A 26290-nucleotide genomic window follows, 5' to 3' on the forward strand; every position below is an offset into this window, starting at 1 on the left:
AGAATCGCTCCGCTGGCTTGAAATGCCGTTCTGTCTGGCAAGTCAGCAAAACTGCTCTTACAGATCGAAACCCGGCCCAGAATGACAGGTAGAAAGGCCTGAGCATGGGAGGGAGGGGGGTGGGGGGGGGGGGGGGGGGGGCAGGAGGTAATTAATGACACAATGCAAAGCTGGAATGTTGTGTTTACTAATGGACACAGGGGTCTGCACAAGATCTCACCAGTCGTGCGTTTTTCGTGATTGCGAAGTTTCCAACATCCGCCGACAACACGCCCGCACTGTACACCTATGCACCTGCACCGTAAAAATCACATCGCTTTCACCGTGACAACATTGACGTTGAATGAGGAGAACGACCTCGTTGAAACTAAGGCCTCGTTTGGTCTTGTATAAACTCCACACTGAACAAAAAAACACCCTTCGATAGCACTGATGAGCGACCTTGGGTACCTTACATTCATGGGTAGACCCCCCCCCCCCCCCCCATGTAAATCTGACATACTTGTACCCTGTTCTGCAACTACATGTATACATATTAAACGAAATATCGTTTGGTACTAAAAATGTGGGTTTATTTTTTTCTAACAGAGAAATTCCCGTTTTGTATTGTGACAAGAACCCCAACAACATACGCCCTTTGCGCGATGTATCAAAAAGTCAATGAGCAACTTTCAAATTCAATGGGTCAGTCTTGTCTACTCTTGGCCGGTGTAACGATGTCATCTTGGCCCCGTGGTCATATTACCCCTTCGATATATATATACTCAAGACTGAAATGTTGTTTCCTGGTAAAATTAAAGAAGTGAAATTATTTCAGGACGAAAAGCATGTCAGTTTCTTGCATGTGAAGAAAATTAGTGGTGAAATTTAATAGATTTCACCCCAAAAATCGATTTGTTCCAAAACGTGTACCGAGTGGTTACGTCCCTTGAATGAGAAGGGAAACATAGGATGAATCAAATTTCTAAGTTAAATAAAAAACATTGGTTGGACAAATTTGGCCCCATGAATGTAAGGTACCCAAGGTCGCTCATCAGTACTCTCGAAGGGTGTTTTTTTTTGTTCAGTGTCGAGTTTATACAAGACCAACGAGGCCGAGAATCGTAAGGCCAAAAAAAAAAATAGGTCTGTTTACGGTAACCCGACCGACCCTATTTTTTTCGCGCGACCCTAGACTTTTTTTTTTGGCATTTGGGGAAAAAAAAAAAATAAAAAAAAATCTTTTGTTTTTTTGGCAAAATAACGTAAAAATATGGTTTTTTGGAAAAAAAAAAAAAAAAATAAAAATCCCGACCTACCGACCCTATTTTTGGGGCCTATGCTACCGTAAACAGACCTTTTTTTTTTTTTGGCCTAATATGACCACGGGGCCAAGATGTCATCGTCACACCAGCACGGGTCAGACTCAGCAAATGGGTGACATGACTGACATCTCTGTAGCCAAAACCATCGGTCAAGTTTCAGTGCGACGATGACCGATGACACGACTAAACCTTTCCATTCAGTCGCGTCGCAGTCATGAGCGTGTGATTTGTCACATCTACCACCCCCCCCCCCCAACAACAACAACAACACCACACACACACAAACTACAACAACACACACACAAAGCCAAAATATGACACTCTCAAAACGAGCTGGGGAAAAACAATGTTGGCGGTGAACGTGCCTTGAACAGCTTCTACAAATCAAAGTCGTGTTTGTAACAAAGACACTAATCAATAACACAAGCATAGATTACACTTCGGCCCAATCGTGGTATACACTGTAACCATCACTATGCAATGCAGTGGCGGCGGAAGATGGAATTTTCAGGGGTGAGGGCACCACTGGCGTGCAGGTAGATAGTGCAGCTGTTAGATACTTAGAATAGTTCTGGCTAGCTTTTACCTTAAGTGTGTGGTGTGTGTGGGTGGTTTAGAGGGGTTCGCTTCAACTGTAGCTCTAAACTATGCTTATTGGTTTTCAGAGTTTCCCCACTGAGCCCTTTAACTCGTTCATTGTCTTTAAATTTTACCCCTTCCAGAGGATTTTAAGGGGTCTCCAATGACAATCGTGTACGCTACATTGGGGTGTGCACGTTAAAGATCCCACGATTGACAAAAGGGTCTTTCCTGGCAAAATTGTATAGGCATAGATAAAAATGTCCACCAAAATACCCGTGTGACTTGGAATAATAGGCCGTGAAAAGTAGGATATGCGCCGAAATGGCTGCGATCTGCTGGCCGATGTGAATGCGTGATGTATTGTGTAAAAAACATTTCCATCTCACACGGCATAAATAAATCCCTGCGCTTTCAATATGTGCGCGATATAAATTGCATAAAATAAAAATATTAAAAAAATCCCTGCGCTTAGAACTGTACCCACGGAATACGCTTGATATAAGCCTCATATTGATTGATTGAATCTGCAACCAATCACACCCCCCAACCCCCCCCCCCCCCCCCCTAAAAAAAAAAGAAATTAACAGGAAAGGCTTAGGATATAACACCCCCTCCCCCCCCCCCCTCAAACACCACCCCCCCCCCCCCCCGGGTCGGCCACAACCCTTGCAATGCGTTTGTTATGCCTTCTGCATCGTCACTTCTACTAAGCCCCTTTTGTCTTGATGTGCACTTGTCGGACAAACAGCAAATTGACAGCGCCTGCACAAGTTGCCGGGGGTGGTGACTGTGACCGGTCAAGAGAATGAGAGAGAGAGAGAGAGAGAGAGAGAGAGAGAGAGAGAGAGAGAGAGAGAGAGAGAGAGAGAGAGAGAGAGAGGAGAGAGAGAGAGAGAGAGAGAGCGAGAGAGTGAGGGAGAGAGAGAGAGAGAGAGGGAGAGAGACAGAGAGAGACAGAAACAAATAAAATAGAGCAAGAAACAGAGAGAGGTAGAGAGAGACAGAGAGTGAGAGAGGAGACAGGGACAGTGAGAGACAGAGTGGAAGAGAGAGAGACAGAGAGACAGAGAGAGAGAGAGAGAGAGAGAGAGACAGAGAGAGAGAGAGAGACAGAGAGAGAGAGAGAGAGAGAGAGAGAGAGAGAGAGAGAGAGAGAGAGTAATCTACACATGTTAATAATAAAATACGACAGGAACATGTCTGGGGAATGCAAAGAGCAAACAGGCCCAAACATAAAGGCATGTCTTTTTCCTTGGATAATGATGTAGGTTTGTGTACTCTTATTTGTTAGGCTTAAAACCCTGTAACATTACATAACACTGAGACAGAGGTAGGACTTGTGTGTAGTATTCATACTGAGCTTGCCAAGTGACGTAAACATACGCAAGAAACACTATCGTTACCTGCATACCTAAACCATGTACGCGTGAGGTTGCATACCATTACTAAAATTTGCTTTAAAACGTACACACTGTGTAGCTCTTTCCTTCAGAAATAGTTTTTCCTCAGTTCAGTATAGTAAAGACTAAGTGCGTGAAAGAATAAGAACTCATTAATTCAGCACAGTTTTCATCTTCTTGTAGTGCCTTTGTGTGTCTTACTGAACATTATTTTGTTTCTTGTTTCATAATAAAATATGCAATAGATGTTAAACATTCCCTGAAAACTATCACTGACACAAATAAGATGATCAAGAAAAAGAAAACCTCACATTGTCGTTTGTGACTGTAAATGTCTCCTATGGCTAGAGTAAACATAATCCAATCAATCCAGCATTCATAAACAACTGTTCAAGCAGTTCACATATTTGGCTCACCAGGGCCGACTACAGGGGGGGGGGGGGGGGGGGGTTATGGGGGTTGCGCAACAACCCCCCCCCCAGCCTAAACATGTACCTCACTTATTTAAAACATTTTTTTATTATTGTTTATTTTATGCCGTTTCATGCAAGGAGCGACCATTTTCCTATCTCAGAATATGACCTACCCATCAGCTTCAGGGGGCAAAGCCCCCTGACCCTCACAAGGGGCTCAAGCCCCTTGACCCCGCCAGGGGGAACATCCCCCTGGACCACCACTGGCAACCCCCCCCCCCCCCCCTCCTCTTAGCTTAGTCCGGCCCTGCTCACCCATTCCTTCTCAATTGATTAAAGATAAAGAAAGCTTACTGTTAATATCACATCCACAAAATCAAAGTAGACAAATTAGTTATTCTTTGGATCTTACTTTGTTGCTTTTAGCTTAAGTAGACAAAGATAGATTTCCAGTCATAAAAAAATATCAACACTCTTGGCCACTAGTATATATATATAAACACTCTTGGTGACAGACACATAAGAACATGCTGGACCTGTTGTTGATATTGATAACTCATGATAGACGGGCATGATGTCATCCATGCATACATTCCTAAGTCTTGATTAGCTCCTGCTGGTAATACAATTTATAAATGAACAGGACATCGTTCACACAAGTGGTCGAGTCCCTTGCTGCATTTGGAAAAGGACAGGTAGAAGGAGGAGAACAACAACAATTAAGCCTCCATAAGTACCTGTTGATGACATGTGAACGTTTTTCTTCCCTATAATACAGATGTGGTGTTTTTTTCCTCTTCATGTTTTGGTTCACAAATAGGTCTAATCATTTTTATAATAATGCTTCCCAAAGACTTTCAGTAAAAAAATTTTGTTAGTGATAATTACCACACTCGAAAATGGACAGATATATATTGATATATATATATATATATATATATATATATACAGAAGCATGCACACACATGTACGTCTACTGCATGTTTGTGCAATCAAACAATCATTGCTCTTTTGTGAATAGATAAACTTTCCATTCAACATATTGTCCACCGGGTTCCATTTTGTCTCTTGTTTGAAGCACACACTTAAAGGCACAGTAAGCCTCCCGTAAACCATCACAGATACTGTCAGGCTTTTACACACAGTACAAACACCCTTTCATTTAAACACTCACCGCTTGAGAACATCTTAGGTGCTCTCCGTAAAGAGCGAGCAATTTTCAAAGAATTTATTTTTGCGTGGTTTATCTTACCCCTGAGCCATCGTGAACCCGTGTGATCCAGTTTCCTTTTTTTCACAATGTAGTCATTAGTTTGTGATTTCCAATGCAACTCGCTGTGAGCTTATCTGCAATAGCACATTATTATGTACCTCTGAATCTAAACGCACCAAACAGCTGTGATTCACACGAACTCTAGTGATGGCTTTTGACTGTTCAGAGGAACTGGCGATAGGCATTACCGTCGTCTGCTATGAGAACCACGACCTTGCGTGACCCTGCTTCCGGGCTTTTCTTTTTTCAAACTTTCACAACTTCGAATTGTACTGATCTTGTCTTGATGAAAAAATAATTCTTTTATGATTTAAGAATGTTTGTGTAACAAGCTGTCAATTTATTATTTAGAATTTAAAAGTTAGGTCTAGCGCCAAAACGCACCGTCCGATTTTTTTTATCAGAAGCAAAATTAATTCTTTGAAAATTGCTCGCTCTTTACGTAGGGCACCTAGGATGTTCAAAAGCGGTGAGTGTGTAAATGAAAGGGTGTTTGTACTGTGTGTAAAAGCCTGACAGTATCTGTGATGGTTTACAGGAGGCGTACTGAGCCTTTAAGCCTAATCAGTAATGTCAAAATCACTTTCATAAGTCAGCCCACAAAAACACTTCTTTCTCTTTCTTTTGATCATTGTTCCACTGTTGGACAAGGAATTCATGGTATTTCCATCAAGTCCCTAAACAGTAAGAGGAGACACACACAGGCAGACAGTCTGACCCCTGACGGTGGAGACAGGAGACAAGTCTCGCCACCTTGTACATCGTGTCTCCCCATGCATTGCAAATAAGCAGGTATTAGAACAACAGTTTTTTCTGCTCCAGTGATCATAGCTTAGTGAGTAGCAATTATTTTACCCTTGAGTAGGATGCCCTGAGGGGAAAGTACTTTGCAAATTCAATGAGAAGGATTTTGAGGACAAAGCCTGCCCAAGTGTGTATGTGCCACTCTGTGGCTACCTCTACACACAAAAGACACTCTCTCTCTTGCCCTCCCCCCCCCCTCTCTCCTCCATCCTAAACATTTGGCATGAGAAGAAAAAACAAACAAGTGCCTGGATTGCTCAACTTGTTTGCACCCTTATGATTTAATTACTATCTATTTAATAAACATTCGCATGCACACTTCGAAGCAGTTGCTTTTTCTCATTTAGCAAATGACATTAAAGCTATTGCCTTAACAGCTGGCACAGGTCATTCAAATGTTGTCAATTTGTTCATCTAAGCAATGGTAAACATGGTCAATAGTTCAATAAAAAATATTGCAAAAGCCGTTGCACAAACTGCCTGGTATTTTTTATGATATATATTTCGTATGATGACAGAAGGAGAGTCTGTTCTGTTGGACCCTTGTGCGATATGTCAGTAGGTTCCTTTGTCTCTGTCAGAACAGTGGTACCTCTGTGTTAAGACCCTCCATCATAGGACTCCCTTGACTATAAAGGACCCTCAAGGTGTCACACAATTTACATCCATCTTAAGACCCACATTTTTCATATTTTAAGGTCTTAAAACAGAGGTACCACTATACAACTGATAAGAGGACACCCTTGGGGCATGCCAAAAGTGTCCCAACATTTCAGGTGTCCTCTCATAGCAGGTAAACTTCAGACAAGTACATACATCAAGGGACGACAGGGGGGCCCAGCAGCTCATTTGGTACAGCACTGGACTTGTGATCTGCAGGTCACAGATTCAAACTAGGGCCATGTGCAGACTCAGAGACGGTATCCATGTCCCACCCTCATGTCACAACAGTGGCACGTAAAAGACCTCAGTCATCCTGGCAGAAGTGCAGCTGGCAGATTACACCTCAATACGCATACATCTGGGTAGCATGACTCTTGTTGCTGCTAGCTTTCCACACGGAGGATGCAACCCGAATATATATCCCAGTAATGGGATAATAAAATAATGGTGAAAAAACAACAACAAACAAAACCACAAAACAACAGAAAATGTCCTCCAGTACGAGGTGTCCTCTCATGAGAAAGGTCTCACATCCAAGGAGCTAACTATGCAGGAACTTACCTTATCCTTGCAGTCCACATGAACTTTGCCTGTATCCAGCACTTTCTTCAGTTCTTCCAGGTTGCCCTGCAGTGCTGCCAGGTGCAACTGCTGGTCAGACGGCATGTCCTTCTGAAAGGTGCAAATGACATTCACCTCTGCATTAGAACGTGTTTCCATGACGATTCAGGATTTCAGTTGTACAGGACGTGGAACTCCCCTTTGAAGATTTCCCTCTTTTTTTTCTGTTCATAACCTCTGTAAATTTACTTCAATTTCAAGACTCACCCCTTGTTAAAACTTGATTTTCTCAGATTTTTAGGTCTTAAAAGGGCGGTTCCATTGTAAAATCAAGTGTTACGTCTGACACAGGCACATGCCATTGCCAATAGCAGGCATGGGAATTGAAAATTGTAAAAAAGGCTGAAAATTTATAACTGAAGACGCGAAGCGTTAAGTCGACGGCGCGAAGCGCCTAGCCTTACTAGGGGGGTCCGGGGGCATGCCCCCCCAGAAAAAATGTTCTCCAAAGAACCCAGATGGTGCAGTCTGGTGTCATCTGAGCTCCAAGTTTGCCATTAAATTCTGTTTCTAGAATCAGAGTTTTTAGTACAAAAATGTACCAATTTTTGCTTTTTTGAAGAAAAAAATATATACATGTATTATATGGTTTAAATATGTTAAAAAATTGATCTGTTGAGACAAACAGGAAAATGTAACTTGAAACACAATCTGTGTAATCTGGTTTACTTTCAAACATAAAAGTTCAAGTAACTGAGGCGGGCGGTAGCAGTGCGTGAACAAAGTACGGAAAGTTTTTGCGGGCTTTTGTTTGTTTGTTCGTTCATGGGCTGAAACTCCCACGGCTTTTACGTGTATGACCGTTTTTACCTCGCCATTTAGGCAGCCATACGCCGCTTTCGGAGGAGCGGGCTTTTGCGCAAAGGCCAAAGTAACCGGTGCTTTTTTTGTGTGCCTCCCCCCTTTATTTTTTCGGCGGACACTTTTGCATTTTCGGCGGGAAAAAAACAAATCGGCGGAAATCCGCCGTTTGGCGGACAATTCCCATGCCTGCAATAGGTGGGAGCGAGGGTGTGTTTGTGGGCACAAGCATAAGCACAAGTATAAGCAGGCAAGAGGAGAGCTCAACCCTCTCCCTCCTTCCCAGTGGCATGTGCCTGTGCTCTAGGAAAAGGTGTAACTGTAAGCTTCGCAAAAAGTTTGATGAAGGAGATCTCATGGGTACGCCAGACTTCTTCTTCCTCTTCTTCGTTCATGGGCTGAAACTCTCACATTCACGCATGTTTTTGCACGAGTGCATTTTTACGTGTATGACCGTTTTTACCCCGCCATTCAGGCAGCCATACGCCGATTCCGGGGGCCGGGGAAGCATGCTCGTGTTTCTATAACCTGCCGAACTCTGACATGGATTACAATTTACAGGATCTTTTCTGTGCGCACTTGGTCTTGTGCTTGCGTGTACACACGCAGGGGGATAAGGCACTAGCAGGTCTGCACTTAAGTTGACCTGGGAGATCGGAAAAATTGCCACCCTTAACCCGCCAGGCGGCCGCGACTGGGATTTGAACTCACGACCTTCTGATTAGGAGGCCAATGTCTTATCCACTAGGCCACTGCGCCCGCCAGACAAAAAGCAGTGCAAGGCATGCATACCCAAAGAAATCCTCTTTCAATCTGTGGAAGTATAAATGAGTGAAGGCAATGGACAAAGAGACAACAGAAGGCGTCTTCTCATGGGAGGTGTCTTCTTATGACACTGCAGGTACTTGTACCACTATATAAAGCTACAGTGGAACTTGTCTATAACGACCACCCAAGAATGGTCCTTAATTGTAGACAGGTTGTCGTAATTGAAAAGTGAATTTTATGGGACAGAAACTTGTCGCGAATCCTCTGGGGTGGTCGTATTGGGCATAAGGCACACACAAACAAAAAAAAAATAGGTGTGGTTAAGGTAACATAACCAAAAAAAATAGGGTAGGAAGGTAGGCAATCACTTTTTTTTATTTTAACTTTTTTTTCTAATGTGTACAAATTAAATCTACTTGACAGGGAAATAAGTGTGCGACTCGAGCGCTTTCGCTTTCGTTGCGTTTTCTGCACTCGTTTTTTTTTGTTTTTTTGTTGACAAATGTAATAAAAAGTTATAGGGTCGGCCCCTAAAAATAGGGTAGGTCGGGTTACCGTAACCACACCTATTTTTTTGTTAGGCCTATGGTCGTTATTAAGAGGTGGTCGCCAGATATTTCACTGCTCACTCTTTGGCAGTATGATACATAAAAAAGTATTTGCATGAGATAAGTTGGAAAACAATTTATTAAAAGATGAACAGCAAACAAAGTGCTTGTCCATTCTCTGAATGTTCTGAAAATATGTGAACATACTAAATTTGCTTGATGGTTGCTAAAAATATAAGTGTGAGATCAACTTGTGAATAAAAAGTAGCAATTGGAGTACCTGATTTACATACCCAGTTCAACAAAAAGTGACGATGACTGAAGCAATAGGCCCCATTATAAGAAAATGTGTACAGAGGTAGAGCTAACTGAATAACGTTCCCTACTCAAATCTAATTTTCAACTATCACAAGTATCAGAGCAATCACTGTTTTTATCTTAATGACGCTCACCTCAGAGCTCAATCGCTCTGCATGATCACTCTAACGACAGAAACTTAATTTTATTCTTGTATGAGAGAGAGAGAGAGAGAGAGAGAGAGAGAGAGAGAGAGAGAGAGAGAGAGAGAGAGAGAGAGAGAGAGAGAGAGAGAGAGAGAGAGAGAGAGAGAGAGAGAGAGAGAGAGAGAGAGAGAGAGAGAGAAAGAGAGAGAGAGGAAAATGCCTTGCATTGCAAAGATTTGAGAGGTAATCTGAGAAATCTTCACACATAAAATGAAAACAAAAATCAAGGACACAGCTTACCTTAACAGACATGTTTAAACCAATGTATTTTCAAAGCACTGAGGAAAAGGAGTATACCATTGTGCACAGAGAAGCCGACTGACGGTGGAGATGTTTGTGGGCTGGGCAAAGACGTCTGCTGGAGATGCGTGCGCATTAGCGGAAACGGGTCTGACTAGCTACTGCGCGACCACGCGCGATTCCGCCGCACGACCTCAAACAAAAGCATTTACATGTACTATTTTTGTTGTTCCAGTATCTTCCTAGTATTTTCTCACGTTGTATCATGTTTTAAGCCATAGAAAGGATAAATAAGGGAGTTGTGATGCATTTTCGAAGAGCTGGCGAACGCAAGTGAGAGCACTGGCAGATTCCTGTCACGTCCGACTCTGTCCGACTTGTCAGTTTTTAGAACACGCGCAACCTCAAACTAAAGCATTTACATGTCACCACATTGTTTTCTCATGTTGTACCAATTGATTAAACCATAGAAACGAACACATAGGGAATTATGATGCATTTTTGAAGAGCAAGAGAACGAAAGTGAAAGCACCGGAATTCCATGTCATTTTTCTGTTGATCTGGTATCTTTATGGTATTTCTCACATTGTGCCAAGTTTTAAGTCATAGAAATATAAAATAAAATAAAGGAGTTATGGTCCATTTTCGAAGAGGTAAGCGAGCGAAAGTGAAAAGCACCGGATTTCTGTCACATTCGGCGACCATGTACGTCCGACTTGTTTTTCAGTAGAACACGCGCGACCTCAACTAAAGCATTGACATGTGATATTTTTGTTGTTCTAGTATCTTCATAGTATTTTCTCACGTTGTACCAAGTTTCAAGTCAACTCATGGAAAAAAGGGAGTTATGATGCATTTTCAAAGAGACTATTAGAGAGCGAAAGTGAAAGCACCGGATTTCTGTCACAACCGATCATTAGAACATGCATGCGCGACCTCAACTAAAGCATAATTTATAAGTTGTTTAGTTGGCTTCTGAGAGACCAGTCCAAGACATATCCAACAAATTAGACTGCGTACCGAACTGTGTGGCCTTCCCCATTTTTAATGTCACTCGGCAGTGTGCATCAGTGTTGTGGCAACACTGAGCCGGGCCGCGCACGATCGATCATCTTATATTGTTGAAGGCGGCCCGTCAGTGCGATATTAGTCACCAGATTGTTATGAGACAGGAAGTCCCTGCACTTATCAACTAACTTGACTTGATTTAAATCGGCCAGAGTGACGCAAAGAGAGAGAGAGAGAGAGAGAGAGAGAGAGAGAGAGAGAGAGAGAGAGAGAGAGAGAGAGAGAGAGAGAGAGAGAGAGAGAGAGAGAGAGAGAGAGAGAGAGAGAGAGAGTGACAATGACAATGACAATGACAAATCTTTATTTTTCGAGGGTGACAAGAATAAGCATAGATATGCTTTTTTGCATCTGGCCCTCACCCCAAAGAGGGACTAAACTGTTTTAAAAAGAGAGAGACTGAGAGAGAGAGAGAGAGAGACCGAGAGAGAGAGAGAGAGAGAGAGAGAGAGAGAGAGAGAGAGAGAGAGAGAGAGAGACGCACACAAACCTGGTACATACTTTGTTTTCCTGCATGATCATTTCTTAACAAACACTGAATCGTATTATATTTGAAAAAAATAATATCAAAATCTTAAGTATGTGTGTGTCCCCTAATATGGACCACTTTCAACAATTAGAAGAAAATAAAAGCTAAAGACTCGTTTCGTTAATTCATCAAGAAGCTTGCTGAAAATGACCTATAACTTGCCCTCGAGCTTTAACAAAAAAGAGGCTTATTTTCGTGGAAGTTGATAATTTCATTTATTTTCTCTCTGTTTTTGATATGTTCTTTTATCTTCCTGTTGTGCTCGCTTCAAATAATGTTCTTATCAAACTGAAACAGATAAATCTGAAGCATATTTGAATTAGTTTGACTTGCACACCAAGTTGTATCATGTTATTTTGAAGTATAGGGGGCTTTTTACAGGGATTCGTGAAGGCCTTTTCACTGTTTCATATTAGGCGCCCAGGCTCCTATAATATGGACCATTTGTGAATGTTTCTGTATTTAATTTTTGCTGAATGTCTATCTGAAAGATTATTCACTCTAATAAGGCTCAACGGTTAACTAAAGAGAGAAGGACTATCAAACACAAAATGAAATTTCTTCGCAAGAAAACAAGTTAGTTATCAGCAAGAAACAAAAAGTGGTCCATATTAGGCAACCTTCCCCTACATTTTTGGCATGGCGTGCCATGAAAACAACGTTATAACAAACAAAAAAAGAACACGTTTAAAACAAGACTGAAACATGCGTACATTTTACGACCCCCCCCCCCCCCTCCACGAAAACTGAATCAAGATCTTAAAAAGGGGCGGGTGGGGGGGGGGGGGGTTGGGGGGTCTTAAATTAGGGGATCTTCAAGGGGGTGGGGGGGGGGGATGCAGGGGGAGGGGTCCACTGTATTTTCCATGACTGAGGTTCTATCTAATCTGTCTACACTGATCAGACTGTCTCTGTCTGTCTGTCTATCTATCTATCTATCTGCCTGTATGTCTGTCTGAGTTACCGTAATTAATGTTTGTGTTGAAAGCCTTCCAAAGAAAAGGATCGCATTCTTCTTCATTTTCGTATGTAATCATTCTAAAACACACTTACGCACACACACACACACACACACACACACACCGGCACACACACACACACATACACACACACACACACACACACAGTCACACACTCGTCGCGATATAACCTTCGTGGTTGAAAACGACGTTAAACACCAAATAAAGAAAGAACACAGTCACACACACACACACACACACACACTGACACACACACACAGGCACACACACACACTGACACACACACACACACACACACACACACACACACACACACACACACACACTCGAAAGGGCACAAACTTGAAAGTTAATCAATGATACTGCTCTAAAGGCACACTCAGCTTCACGTAAACCATCAGTTTCTGGTCACAGACATTGTCAGACTTTTACACTTAGTACAAACACCCCTTCGTTTAAACACTCACCGCTTGAGAACATCCTAGGTGCCCTCCGTAAAGAGCGAGCATTTTTCAAAGAATTTATTTCGTGCAGACGCTCAGAACGGATTTACACTTAGACAAATCGGACGCCTCGTTTTGGCGCTAGAACTAACCGTCTAAATAATACATTGACAGCTTGTTACACAGACATTCTTAAATCATAAAAGAATTCTTTTTTCATTAAGACAATATCAGTACAATTCGAAGTGAAAGTTTCAAACAAGTCGCGTAAGGCGAAATTACTACATTTAGCGCCAAGCTGTGGAACTCACAGAATGAAACTGAACGTAGTCCGCCGCTAGTGCAAAAGGCAGTCACAAAAGTGACGAGCCTGTTTGGCGCGGTAGCGGTTGCGCTGTGCTTCATAGCACGCTTTACTGTACCTCTCTTCGTTTTAACTTTCTGAGCGTGTTTTTAATCCAAACATATCATATCTATATGTTTTTGGAATCAGGAACCGACAAGGAATAAGATGAAAGTGTTTTTAAGTTGATTTCGAAAATTTAATTTTGATCATAATTTTTATATTCTTAATTTTCAGAGCTTGTTTTTAATCCAAATATAACATATTTATATGTTTTTGGAATCAGAAAATGATGAAGAATAAGATGAACGTAAATTTAGATCGTTTTATAATTTATTTATTTTTTTTTACAATTTTCAGATTTTTAATGACCAAAGTCATTAATTAATTTTTAAGCCACCAAGCTGAAATGCAATACCGAAGTCCGGCCTTCGTCGAAGATTGCTTGGCCAAAATTTCAATCAATTTGATTGAAAAATGAGGGTGTGACAGTGCCGCCTCAACTTTTACAAAAAGCCGGATATGACGTCATCAAAGGTATTTATCGAAAAAAAAGAAAAAAACGTCCGGGGATATCATTCCCAGGAACTCTCATGTAAAATTTCATAAAGATCGGTCCAGTAGTTTGGTCTGAATCGCTCTACACACACACACGCACAGACATACACACACACACACACACACACACACACACACACACACACACACACACACACACACACACACACACACACACACACACACACACATACACCACGACCCTCGTCTCGATTCCCCCTCTATGTTAAAACATTTAGTCAAAACTTGACTAAATGTAACAAGTCGCGTAAGGCGAAAATACAACATTTAGTCAAGTAGCTGTCGAACTCACAGAATGAAACTGAACGCAATGCAACGCAGCAAGACCGTATACTCGTAGCATCGTCAGTCCACCGCTCATGGCAAAGGCAGTGAAATTGACAAGAAGAGCGGTGTAGTAGTTGCGCTGAGAAGGATAGCACGCTTTTCTGTACCTCTCTTCGTTTTAACTTTCTGAGCGTGTTTTCAATCCAAACATATCATATCTATATGTTTTTGGAATCAGGAACCGACAAGGAATAAGATGAAAGTGTTTTTAAATTGATTTCGAAAATTTAATTTTGATCATAATTTTTATATTTTTAATTTTCAGAGCTTGTTTTTAATCCAAATATAACATATTTATATGTTTTTGGAATCAGAAAATGATGAAGAATAAGATGAACGTAAATTTGGATCGTTTTATAAAATTTTTATTTTTTTTACAATTTTCAGATTTTTAATGACCAAAGTCATTAATTAATTTTTAAGCCACCAAGCTGAAATGCAATACCGAAGTCCGGGCTTCATCGGAGATTACTAGACCAAAATTTCAACCAATTTGGTTGAAAAATGAGAGCGTGACAGTGCCGCCTCAACTTTCACGAAAAGCCGGATATGACGTCATCAAAGACATTTATCAAAAAAATAAAAAAAAACGTCTGAGGATATCATACCCAGGAACTCTCATGTCAAATTTCATAAAGATCGGTCCAGTAGTTTAGTCTGAATCGCTCTACACACACACACAGACAGACAGACACACACACATACACCACGACCCTCGTCTCGATTCCCCCCTCTATGTTAAAACATTTAGTCAAAACTTGACTAAATGTAAAAAGGGAGCCCGGAAGCAACTGGTCACGCAAGTTCGTGTTTCCCAAGCAGACGAATTTTCTGCATTGCGCTTGCTTCAGTGTGATTCGCAGTCGTTTGTTGCATTTTACACAATAACGTGCTATTGCAGATACAGCGAGTCGCATTGAAATCACAAACTTACCACAAAACTATTGTGAAAAAAGGAAAGTAGACTGATCACACGGGTTCACGATGTCTCAGGAGTAAAATAAACCACGAAACTGATCTGGTGTGTGGTTTATGCAAGCTAAATAGCCATTCAAACGAACTGTACGTCACGTCATGTAATGCTATCAAATGCTATTGCAAGTGAGTTCCAACTTGACTTAAACCTTGGTATAACGCGAGAAATTACTGTGAAGATATTAGATCGACAAAAACATGACATGTAAAAAATTTAGTTTGAGGTCGGCGCGTTTGTTCTAAAAACACTGAAGTCGCCGGACATGCAGGTCGGATGTGACAGAAATCCGGTAGTTTCACTTTCGCTCGCTCACTCTTCGAAAATGCATCACAATTACCTTCTTTTTCATTTGTATGGCTTAAAATATGATACAACGTGAGAAAATACTATGAAGATAATAGAACAACAAAAATATCACATGTAAAATGCTTTAGTTTAAGGTCGCGCGTGGTCGCGCAGTAATTAGTCAAACTCCTCCAGATTGTAACAGTCAGGGATTGATTACCTCCCATATTATGCTCACATTTTTTAAAATCCCTTATTATTATTCTCATATCTCACTGTTGCAAGACATTCATATTTAGAATCAATGTTTTTCTCTTGTGATACTGCTTATTCTTCTGCTAAATTGTTGTACATTATATGCACTGCAGAAGTCCTTAAACATGTCATACTTCTCAGACGTGGTTACTTCCCTTGTTGTCCTTTATTTTGGAGTAAATTCGCACTCAAAAGGTGTTATTAATCTGTGTGTAAATCAACAACGTTTGAACGATAAAAATCATGAAATGTACGGTATACATTAGATCTCTGTACAAAAACCGCATAATAAGTCAACAAGAAATCGAGATCGACTGCGCATGCAGCTTTCTAACTTTTCACTTCCGGCATAAACAGCGCACTTGGGGCACTTTCAGACTTTCGGAAAATCGAAGTAAAGTTTTGTAAGTACGATCTTACGTCATTAGAGCTTGGTAATTAACATTTAACTGGACTGTTGTGGTGTGTTCTATATCTTGCTATCTGTTGTAACGATTTCTTATTGTCGGTTTAAATGGAATTTCAGTGGAAATCCTCTTCATGCCAAGTGATGAATGTCAAACAGTGTTGAATACCTGAAATATTTTAGAAGATTCGCATGGATGCCGTTGCATCAACAGTTGTTTTTAACGGGATTTCTTCTTTGTGAATGTCTATTCAGGCACAGGAAGAAAGTTTGCCAAGTGTTATAACCCCGTGGTATTGTACATTTAATAACGGTTACAAGGTGACAGAATTTTCTGCTGATCGGTTCTCCAACATTCCTCGTCACCTCCCTCCTGTCCCACCCCCAAAATCGAGATTGAGAGGGCAGTGTACATGTGCAGTCGTTTGTCAATAGCGTCAATACTGTTAGCAGTTTTACAGTATTTTACTGACGACTTGTACGAAGTCTTACTCTAATGTTAGTGTACTTTGCGTCTAATAAGTGCACAGAAAATTAAGAGGCATCTGTATTTATAAGGCAAAAGCTATACACTCCGAGTGTATACAGAATCGAAAAGGTCTGTATACACTCCGACAATGAAACGCTATGTTACAACTCTAAGCCAATGAAAATGAAATGCCCCCTTACAAGTCGTTAGGAAGTAGCCAATGAAAAATTAGTCTGAGGTATTGACTTCTGCCATCTCTTTTTCGGAGTGTATATATACAGGGCTGGCAATAATGTACACTCACATGGTATACAACCATTTTTAGGTCAATACACACTCCAAGTGTGTTCCAAACTCTGACAATAAACTGCCGTGTAGCATCAGTTTTGTGTGTGTGTTTTTATTTGTGTTTGTCCCTAGCGTACTTTGATACCATGAATCGAAAGTGAAGTGTTCCTTCGCAAAATGGCGTCGAATGACGCTCCGAGTGTTGATGCGGTTCAGTGTCTGGTCTTTTATGTACACCCCGAGAATGTAATCTACGTTGCAGCAAAGGCCGTGCAGCATCAGATTGTTTTCGTTTGTTTGTACTCTTAGTCTTATAATCAGCTGCTCTGCGTTCCTATCGCAAAGTGGTGTCAAATGGCAAATTCCCTTCGCGACCGGAAGTTAATGCCGGAGTGTATACATGGGTCAGAGTCTTGTATACACTCCGAATGCGTATTTATAATTGTAATGTTGCATGTTGTTTATTTTGTCAGTCTTTTCAACAACTGGCACAAGCCTCGGTTTATACCCCATGGCTAGAGTCACAGTACAACCTCTGTGTTTAATTCTGGCATATTGTATACACCATAAGTTTCACTTTTAAAACATGATGACAATTCCCAGCATAGCTGCAGTTGCAAGAGCGTCTACCTTTACCAAGATAGATAGGATGTTTATTTTCATGGTTGTTTTCTGTTGATACATGACTCTCTGTTTCACTGGAAGTCTGTCTGGTGTGACAATGTACATATTAATTTTTGTATGCATGTTTATGCAACAGAAGTTTTCAAAATTTAGCAGAATAAACAATTTATCCTTTAGATTTGTTTATATATATTTGGAATATGTGTATGAATGTGTTTACCATTAAGCACATACTGTAGTGCTTCCGGTAATTTCCTAACGTATTAATACATGTATCACGCTACTCTCTGTTTGTTTTTGCAGAATTAAAGTACATTCCTAAGCAACTACATGCTTGTCAACTGCAGACATCAGAACTGAGAATGTCGTTGGTGTCAGGTAAGCAACATTTAAAGACCTACAATTTCAGAAATAAGCTGATTTCTTTTTTGATTGCAAAAGCAGTTGATTCATGTTTTGTCATTGTCAAGTAATATCTTATCTAATTGCTAAAAGTAAGACAAAGTGAGTTTGGTCACAACAGTAAACCTTTTAACTCTTTCCGGAAAGGTTCTGGGAAAATTGGGAATGCGATTACATCACTTAGAAGTTTTTACTTCAGTCATGCAGCTGAAAATGTACGTCTCTTCTAATATTGTGCAAAGTTTCAAATTAACATTTCAATGCACAAGATGCTTTGTACACTTTGAGCAAACCTTTAGATGAGAGATGATGCAGAACTGTGGCAGAACCTATCCACAATGGTTTGATATAAATCTCTTTTAGTTTGAGTTTTGCTTTTAGTTTAGAAAAGACAGAAATTGGATCATGGTAATAGACGATTTTTGAGACGGGCGTGGTGGGAAGACGTCGGCCTTCTAATCGGGAGGTCGTGAGTTCGAATCTCGGTCGCTGCCGTCTGTTGGGTTAAGAGTGGAGATTTTTCCGATCTCCCAGGTCAACTTATGTGCAGACCTGCTAGTGACTTAACCCCCTTCGTGTGTACACGCAAGCAAAAGACCAAGTGCGCACGGAAAAGATCCTGTAATCCATGTCCGAGTTCGGTGGGTTATGGAAACACAAAAATACCCAGCATGCCTACTCAACGAAAGCGGAGTGAGCTGACTATGCTCTCAGAGTATAGTGTGGGGAACCCAAATGGGTAAACGAGCTCACACGTAACCAGAAAATTCTGGAACGCTGAAGAAGACGATTTTTGGAAAGAACTCTCTCAGGATTGTAATTTGTATGGGTTGTGATTGTGAAAGAATGAGTACCCTTGCTTTTTCTCAGACAAACTTATGACACATCGTTCCTGTACACGTGTGTGAGACGCACCACCTTGCTGGTGACTGGCCTGTAATGTCACGTTGGAAATATTGTCAAGTGGGAAAACTTTTTGATTTTTACAGACAAATAAATAATCCTGTCTATGTGGGACTGATTAAGAGCAATAGGTTGAAGATATTAATTGAATGTTACCTTTTGAGGCTTTTCATCTGGTGTTTAAACAAGATCTTCAGATCTTTCATAAAGGATTTATAAACATGTATTGATGTATGTCTTTTTGTGTACGTTTACTTTTAGACAGCGAAACTGCTGTGGAGTACCTGGAGCGTCTCCAAGCCCAGCTGTGGGAGACGGGGGACCACTCGCGCGATGACGACATTGCCTCCATCATGTGTATGCTGGACAGTCCTCTCTTCAAGCAGCTCCTCAATCTTCAGGTTACCATGGCATTTTGTTCTCTTTTGGCTTTCTCCAAAAATAGCCCCTTGGTTGGTTCTTGTTTTTTAACATCCCTTCAAAGTTCAATGACAATGTGTTAGGCTATGCGGGATCGATTCAAGTTAGATTCTCACTCTCAGTCGCCTCATGGAACTGGAAGGAATGCCACATTATGGAAAATGAGTGATACATTTTGGAAATATTTACTGATTCAGTGTGACAAGGAAGCTCACACAGGGCTAAATCAGGAGATTGCTCTTCTTTTCATTCTTCTTCTTCTTCTTAGTCTGCTTCTTCCTTCTGGTGTTCTTTATGCTAGTCTTTGAATTGTAATTTGTGTGTGATGAAATCTATATAAACAGAGCCTGGCTATGTTAAAGTTGGGGTTAAGAAACAGTCATGAAGATCTACGTTTGAAAGAAGACAGTCTTGAGAGTTGTAGACCAGGAATTCAGGAGAAATATCTGACGGAAAGGGTGGCTTTATGTCCCTTGCCTTATTCCACTAGTGCTACTGAAAAGCTTGAGTTTTAGAATTTGAGGGATTAATGACCCTTACAGTTCGGGCTACTCTTTTTCTAAGTCTTTATGTGAATTACTGAATACCTTTGCAAAGCTTTTTACTAATTTTAGCAATAATTTTGCAGTCAGAGTCTGCATCTGTCTATCTGCTTCATCATTACCTCCTTGCTTTACCCAGGGCAGGTTTTGGTTCTTAGAACTTGAAGCATGTTGCGCTGTTGCTGCTGGTAAGTTCAGTCTGAGGAGTACAGTTGAATGCCCCTTTTAGGACCCCCCACCCCCACCCCAAGTTAAGACCCCCCACCCCCACCCCAAGTTAGGACCCCCCACCCCAAGTTAAGACCCCCCACCCCCACCCCAAGTTAGGACCCCCCACCCCAAGTTAGGACCCCCCACCCCCACCCCAAGTTAATACCCCCCACCCCAAGTTAGGACCCCCCACCCCCACCCCAAGTTAGGACCCCCCACCCCCACCCCAAGTTAGGACCCCCTCCTGTTTTAGACCTTGCTTCTTCATATTTTCTGTTTATAACCTCTGTAAATTTACCTTCATTTTAAGACTTTCTTTTTCTTAGATTTGTTTAGGTCTTGAGAGGGGGGTTCCACTGTAATTTGTAACAAACTTTGTTTCTGTTTGTCTCAGGAATCGCTTCAAGACTTGGGACAGCTGTCACACACGCAGCCTATCACAGAGGATGCTTTCGACTTCTCTCCTTCCGGAGAGTTGATCCTGGCTGGTCAGACAGTGGACAGCCATGCAGGAAACGATGTGTCTGCGGCGTCCACCCTCAGCCTGCGTCAGCCCTACGTCGGGCCCGGTAGTGCCATCTCCACGCACAGCTACAACATTGAGTTCCAGAGATCTTTGGAGAGAGCTGCCAAAGGTATTGTTTAGTGTGATTATGATTGAGTATGTTCAGAAGACAGCTTGCATACTTTTGAGATACATATCAGTGCACATTATAAGATGTTGGGTGGATTGTTGTCAGACCAGCATTTTTATCGGTCTGAGGGGAGCATATCATTTTCTGTGTCATCTTTATCGACTAAGGACGAGATTGATACAGATGAAACAGATCGTGATATGCTCCTTGAGGAGCGACGAAGTAATGCTGGTCTGGTAAGAAGCCACCAAACATTTTTTTGTCAGGGTAGTGCAAAAGTAGGAACGATCACTAACAGGGAGGCAATGTTGTGAATGTAGCTTTTAGAATGCTAATCAGGGTCACAATGCGCGTCAGAAGTTCTAGCCATCACGTGATACTTGTATGTGATATCAAACGTAAACATTGGGTTGCTTTTCTTCTAGACTAAAATTGCACAGAGGTGCCATCCTATTTGTGACTTCAGTAAGCTTTAAAGGCACAGTAACCCTCCCGTAAACCATCACAGATACTGTCAGGCTTTTACACTCAGTACAAACACCCTTCCATTTGAACGCTTACCAAACGGGAACATCCTAGGTGCCCTCCGTAAAGAGCAAGCAATTTTCAAAGAATTTATTTTTGCGTGGTTTATTTTGCCCCTGAGCCATCGTGAACCCGTGTGATCAAGTTTCTCTTTTTTACAATGTAGTCGTCAGTTAGTAATTTGAATGCGACTTGCTGTGAGCTTATCTGCAATAGCACGTTATTAAGTACCTCTGACTATGCACGAAACAAACGGCTGTGGTTCACAAGAACTCTAGCGATGGCTTTTGACTGTTCAGAGGAACTGGCGATAGGTATAAACCGTCGTCTGCTACGAGAACCACGACCTTGCGTGACCCTGCTTCCGGGCTTTTCTTTTTTCAAACTTTCAAAACTTCGAATTGTACTGATCTTGTCTTGATGAAAAAAGAATTCTTTTATGATTTAAGAATGTTTGCGTAACAAGCTGTCAATTTATTATTTAGATTTTAAAAGTTAGGTCTAGCGCCAAAACGCACCGCGGTCCGATTGTCTCTGACACAATCCGCAAAATTAATTCTTTGAAAATTGCTCGCTCTTTACATAGGGCACCTAGGATGTTCCTGTTTGGTGAGCGTTCAAATGGAAGGGTGTTTGTATTGTGTGTAAAAGCCTGACAGTATCTGTGATGGTTTACGGGAGGCTTACTGTGCCTTTAAGCATGTGACTTTTCTTTTAAGTGTTTCAAGACTTTTTGTGTGCAATTGCTGTTACAAATTGATAATGAGTCTTTGCGGTAATTATCAACATTGATTCATATTTTCAACATTGATACATATTTTCAGTCCAGGTTCAACTGACCTTGTGTCCTCTGAGTCTGGGAACAACACTGCAGAAAGCATGTGCTTGTAAGATTTCTCGTTTAACTCAGTGATAATGGAAATAATAGAAAAATGAAACCTGAGCACTAATTTTAAGGTCAGCTAATATTAGGAAGAGAAACAACTCTTATGCAACCCATAGAAACCTGACAGAGCTATTTTCTGAACATCGGTTATTGAATCATTGAATGAATTTCAGGTCGCTCAACAGAGACGATCTGCCTGTACAAGCCCGAGAACACGTCACTGGGGTTCAGCGTAGTCGGCCTGAAGGACGAGGAAGAGGGAGAGCTTGGGATCTACGTGCAAGACATTCAGCCTGCCGGCATCGCTGCAAAGTGAGTACTCAATGCTCTTATCATCTCTCCTTTTAAGAAAAACATGAGATATCATTTACGGTACAAGTCATGTCTTTTATTTTTTATTTTTTTAATTTTTTTATTTACTATATTAGCATGATTGTATTGATTGTATTTATTGTTCAAAATTCCCCCATGGGTTATGGACTAATAAAACTTGAACTTGAACTTGGCAGCAGTAGCCTCCCTTTCCCCTTCTCCACTTCGTACTTGTTGTGGAGTTTCACACCTCTCTGTAACCTGCTCATTATGGCCATCCCAAAAGGCTCCCCAACAAGTTTTTTCCCTTTATAGTTCACCCTTCCATTGCGACCACCTATCCACACCATCCACTTTTGGTAGGTCCTTTGGGAGGTTCGACTTTACAAAGGTAACAGATGAGACCTGTGAATACAGTGTGAGGTGATTTTTTTGTAATTGAACACACAGGCACTTCTATGTGGACACACTCATGCAGAAACATTTTATTTGTAAATGATCTCACAGGCAAATATCGTCGTCGTCCTGGAATGGTGGCGTAACTCAATTTTTGGCAGTTTTGATGTTTTTGTGCTTTAGACTAAGTAAGTCATTCTCCATGAGAAATATTCTCTAATGGACAATACATGATTTAACATTCTGGTATCTTTCTATGCACACCAGGTACACAGCTAAACACTATTTCATAATACAAACAAGAAGAGCAAACACTCGATCGAGTCACTTTCGCAGTTCTGAATATTATATGAGGCATCAGATGGACAGGAAGAAATTGCTATTCACAACACAATGAGTCACGTTCACATAAAATTTGAGCCCGGTCACTTTTATAGTTTCCGAGAAAAGCCCAACGTTAAGTTGTGTGTTGCCGAACAGAAAAGGCTAGTTATCTCCCTTGTTTTTCTGATAACGTTCGTAAAAGGCTACAGATGTAAATACTTTGATGTAAAGAATAATCCTACAAAGTTTCAATCACATCCGATGAACTTTGTCAAAGATATAAAATGTCTAATTTTTCCTTTGACGCTGACCTGTGACCTTGAAAAAGGTCAAAGGTCAACGAAACCATCGTTAAAGTGTAGAGGTCATTGGAGGTCACGACTAAACAAAATATGAGCCCGATCGCTTTGATAGTTTCCGAGAAAAGTCCAACGTTAAGGTGGTGTCTACGGACGGCCGGCCGGCCGGACAGACTAACACTGACCGATTACATAGAGTCACTTTTTCTCAAGTGACTCAATAATCAGTGTTGGCCTTCTGCTGAAAAGCTGTCTAACATGAGTTATGCCAAAATTCCATGACGATGTCAATATATATATATACAGGGATCGCGTTAACGCATGTTTTTTTGCGTATTTGACGCGTTTTAAAATCCGCCCACGCATTTTTCCGGCGCTTATGCGTAATGCGTACGCAAAACAACTTCTATTCAAAACGGCATGCTCAGCAGCACATCCCAATACTGAATCAGACTATAGCACACGCGCGCGAGTTGACACTCTGATGCGTATCGCCATGGAGGGGCCGGCCGTGAGCCAAAGTGCGGACGTTGTAGACAGGGCTTGCCGCAAATTCCAGAGCTGATGTGAGCGCCGGAAATAGGTGAGTGAAATGCGTGCTTTAACATGATTTAACTGTGTTATAGTGTGACGCAAAATCGGTTCTGCTTTACGCGTTTTTTGGCCGACATTGCGTAAGTCGTACGCAATTTGAAAAATCCTAGCGCGATCCCTGTATATATAACAAACACAATCATGCAGAAACACTCTTTTTGTAAAAGATGACACAGGCACATGCATATAAAGACACTCATACAGAAACATGTGTGCTCACAGGTATGCACGCTTATGCAATAGCTTAATCAGTCTTTGTTGTGTTTTTTTTCCTTTGATCTGGCTGACTGTGTAATTTTGTTAACCGTTTGAACAGACTCTAGTACCATTATTAACTTTCCAAAAGGATCAGGCCCGAGTGAATGAGCAGTTTTGAGAATCTTTGGGTCATGCATGCTTTTGCTATGCCATTCTTGACCAGCTCTTCAGAAATTCTGTAGTTCACTTGACTAGCTTTTAAGGAGAGTGATCACTCTTGTCAAATATTAATACGTCAATGGCTGGTGTCTGGCCCAAACCCTGTTTCAAAGGCACTGATTTATTTCCTGATGACAGCTGCAAGCACAACAGAATTATACATTTTTGAGAAGAGTGAAGGGAACACTGTACTTGTGATCGTGCCATGTGTTTACAGTTTTACCAGATACGCTTTGACTCACTGAAGCTTTGGCAAGGTTCTTATTTGACATCTAATAATATACAGTATTTGTCTTTCTGTGTGTGTGTGAGTTTTGTCAACGCTATGCAAACGACTATTTGTGAATGAATCCATCCCAAATTTTGTGTGTGTGAATGCTATTCATAGTCGGGTTATGGCAACATGTTAGTCGCAATATGTGGAGTATAAATAGCAGATATCGATCACGAAAGATTTCAGTGACTGAGCAGCAACTCATTTTGACATTAAGTTTTATATTTTCCTTTTAATGTCACACATCTGGCCAGCGGCCTTTGTGGTGCAGCAGGATGTTGCGACCCGATTCGAGTCCCTGTCGGGGTGAACATTTTGACACAATTTTATTTTGTTTTGTCTCTATGATCTTCGTGTGTATTCGGATTGATTTTGATTGTATCTGAGCGGCTACCCCCTCCCCCCCCCCCACAAGACAGTGATTTGTTCATGTGTTAGGCAACTAGTTAAAGCTACAAGTAGTTGGAAACGAGTTTACACACATTTGCATTGAAGGTGAAAAGAGAGACATCTGGTTTTCCTTGAGGGGTGCCCATGACACAGTCAATACTAACCTAGTAGTCACATCCCCTCTAACCGAGTTGCAGGAGCCGTCTGGCAGCAGTAGGCTAGCCTCCCTTTTGCCCCTTCTCCGCTTCGCACTGGGTGTAGAGTGGCACAGCAAATTACATCTCCCTGGTAGAGGACTGAATAATTGACCATGCAAATGATGTTGATGCGGGCCGCTTTGTATCTTGTACTTGTCAGACTCTACCACGTTTGCTGGGAGGGGCGGAACGCTGTGAAGTTTGCATCATTACCCGGAAATTGATTGATTGGTCTTTGTGGAAGCTGGGACAAGAGGTGGTGTTAGTGTTACATTGTAATAAGGGGGTATGGGGGGGGGGGGGGGGGGGTAGGGGGGGAGGGGGTGTGTGGTTGGGTTTGCACTCTCTGTATCACTCTCAGCATTCAGAATGCAGGAAATAACCATTCTCAGTCAAAGGGGGACTGCTTCGGAGGCTGGACTTATTTATATTTGATGAGCGTGATTGCTATTTCTAAGAGCAAGGTTCTTACCCTCCTTGATCTTGATATACCTACAGTTACATCATCCTTCATTTGTGGCTGTGCTTATTTCCTGAGAGACTTAAGCAGCCAGCATGAGCGACAGACAGTTCGGGTCATAGGGCATTGTTGACTTGCAGGGGAAAAGTTTTGGCAAGTAGGAGCGTTGGTGTAATGAGAACGGTATTGTAGAATGATTGAGTGGGAAGCATGCATTGGGAGTTTCTTTTTGGAGTTTGATGCCAGAAATGTTGTGTCGAGCGGGGACAGAATATCAATACTTCTGAAGTGCTGTGGTCATGGATGCTTAGGTTTCAGTCCTTGCAGAGATATATGAAAACGAACTGATCTTGTATTTCTGCTGAGTTTGTCTTTCTGTGGACAGTTTTTTGTATGACCTTGGTTAGCACCGTTTTCAATTTGTGAAGTCAAGACTTTCCAGACAACTGAGGCTCCCTGCAGACTGATAAATCTAGTGTACATTTGCTGCTGCTGTGAATGTGGACTGTTTGAATGTGTTCGCGCGTGTGTGTGTGTGTAGTATAGCTTTTTATAGTGCAAAAGAAAAAACTCAAAAAACAAACAGCCTCTTTCTTTGCACACTACTATTGTTTT

The 26290-nt window shown here is 41.5% G+C and overlaps 2 protein-coding genes across 7 annotated transcripts in view; one reads left to right on the forward strand and one right to left on the reverse strand.

The window, feature by feature from the left end:
* The window catches only part of LOC138967378 (ankyrin repeat domain-containing protein 29-like), a 44564-nt gene extending 34486 nt beyond the window's left edge, over window positions 1–10078 (reverse strand). The window contains exons 1-2 of the mRNA XM_070339913.1: window positions 9921–10078; window positions 7001–7111 (exon numbers count right to left, since the gene is read on the reverse strand). Coding sequence (XP_070196014.1) covers window positions 7001–7111; window positions 9921–9932 — 123 coding nt within the window. The 5' untranslated portion in view covers window positions 9933–10078. The remainder of the gene's footprint in view (window positions 1–7000; window positions 7112–9920) is intronic.
* A 5968-nt stretch (window positions 10079–16046) lies between these two features.
* Window positions 16047–26290, forward strand: part of LOC138967380 (multiple PDZ domain protein-like) — a 241326-nt gene continuing 231082 nt past the window's right edge. For all 6 annotated transcript variants that reach the window (XM_070339916.1, XM_070339919.1, XM_070339917.1 and 3 more), the window contains exons 1-5: window positions 16047–16106; window positions 17793–17867; window positions 19056–19195; window positions 20361–20601; window positions 22186–22324. In XM_070339916.1, the coding sequence (XP_070196017.1) occupies window positions 17852–17867; window positions 19056–19195; window positions 20361–20601; window positions 22186–22324 (536 nt within the window). In that variant the 5' untranslated portion in view covers window positions 16047–16106; window positions 17793–17851. The remainder of the gene's footprint in view (window positions 16107–17792; window positions 17868–19055; window positions 19196–20360; window positions 20602–22185; window positions 22325–26290) is intronic.

This window comes from Littorina saxatilis, linkage group LG5, assembly GCF_037325665.1.
Source record: "Littorina saxatilis isolate snail1 linkage group LG5, US_GU_Lsax_2.0, whole genome shotgun sequence".
Lineage (NCBI taxonomy): Eukaryota > Metazoa > Mollusca > Gastropoda > Littorinimorpha > Littorinidae > Littorina > Littorina saxatilis.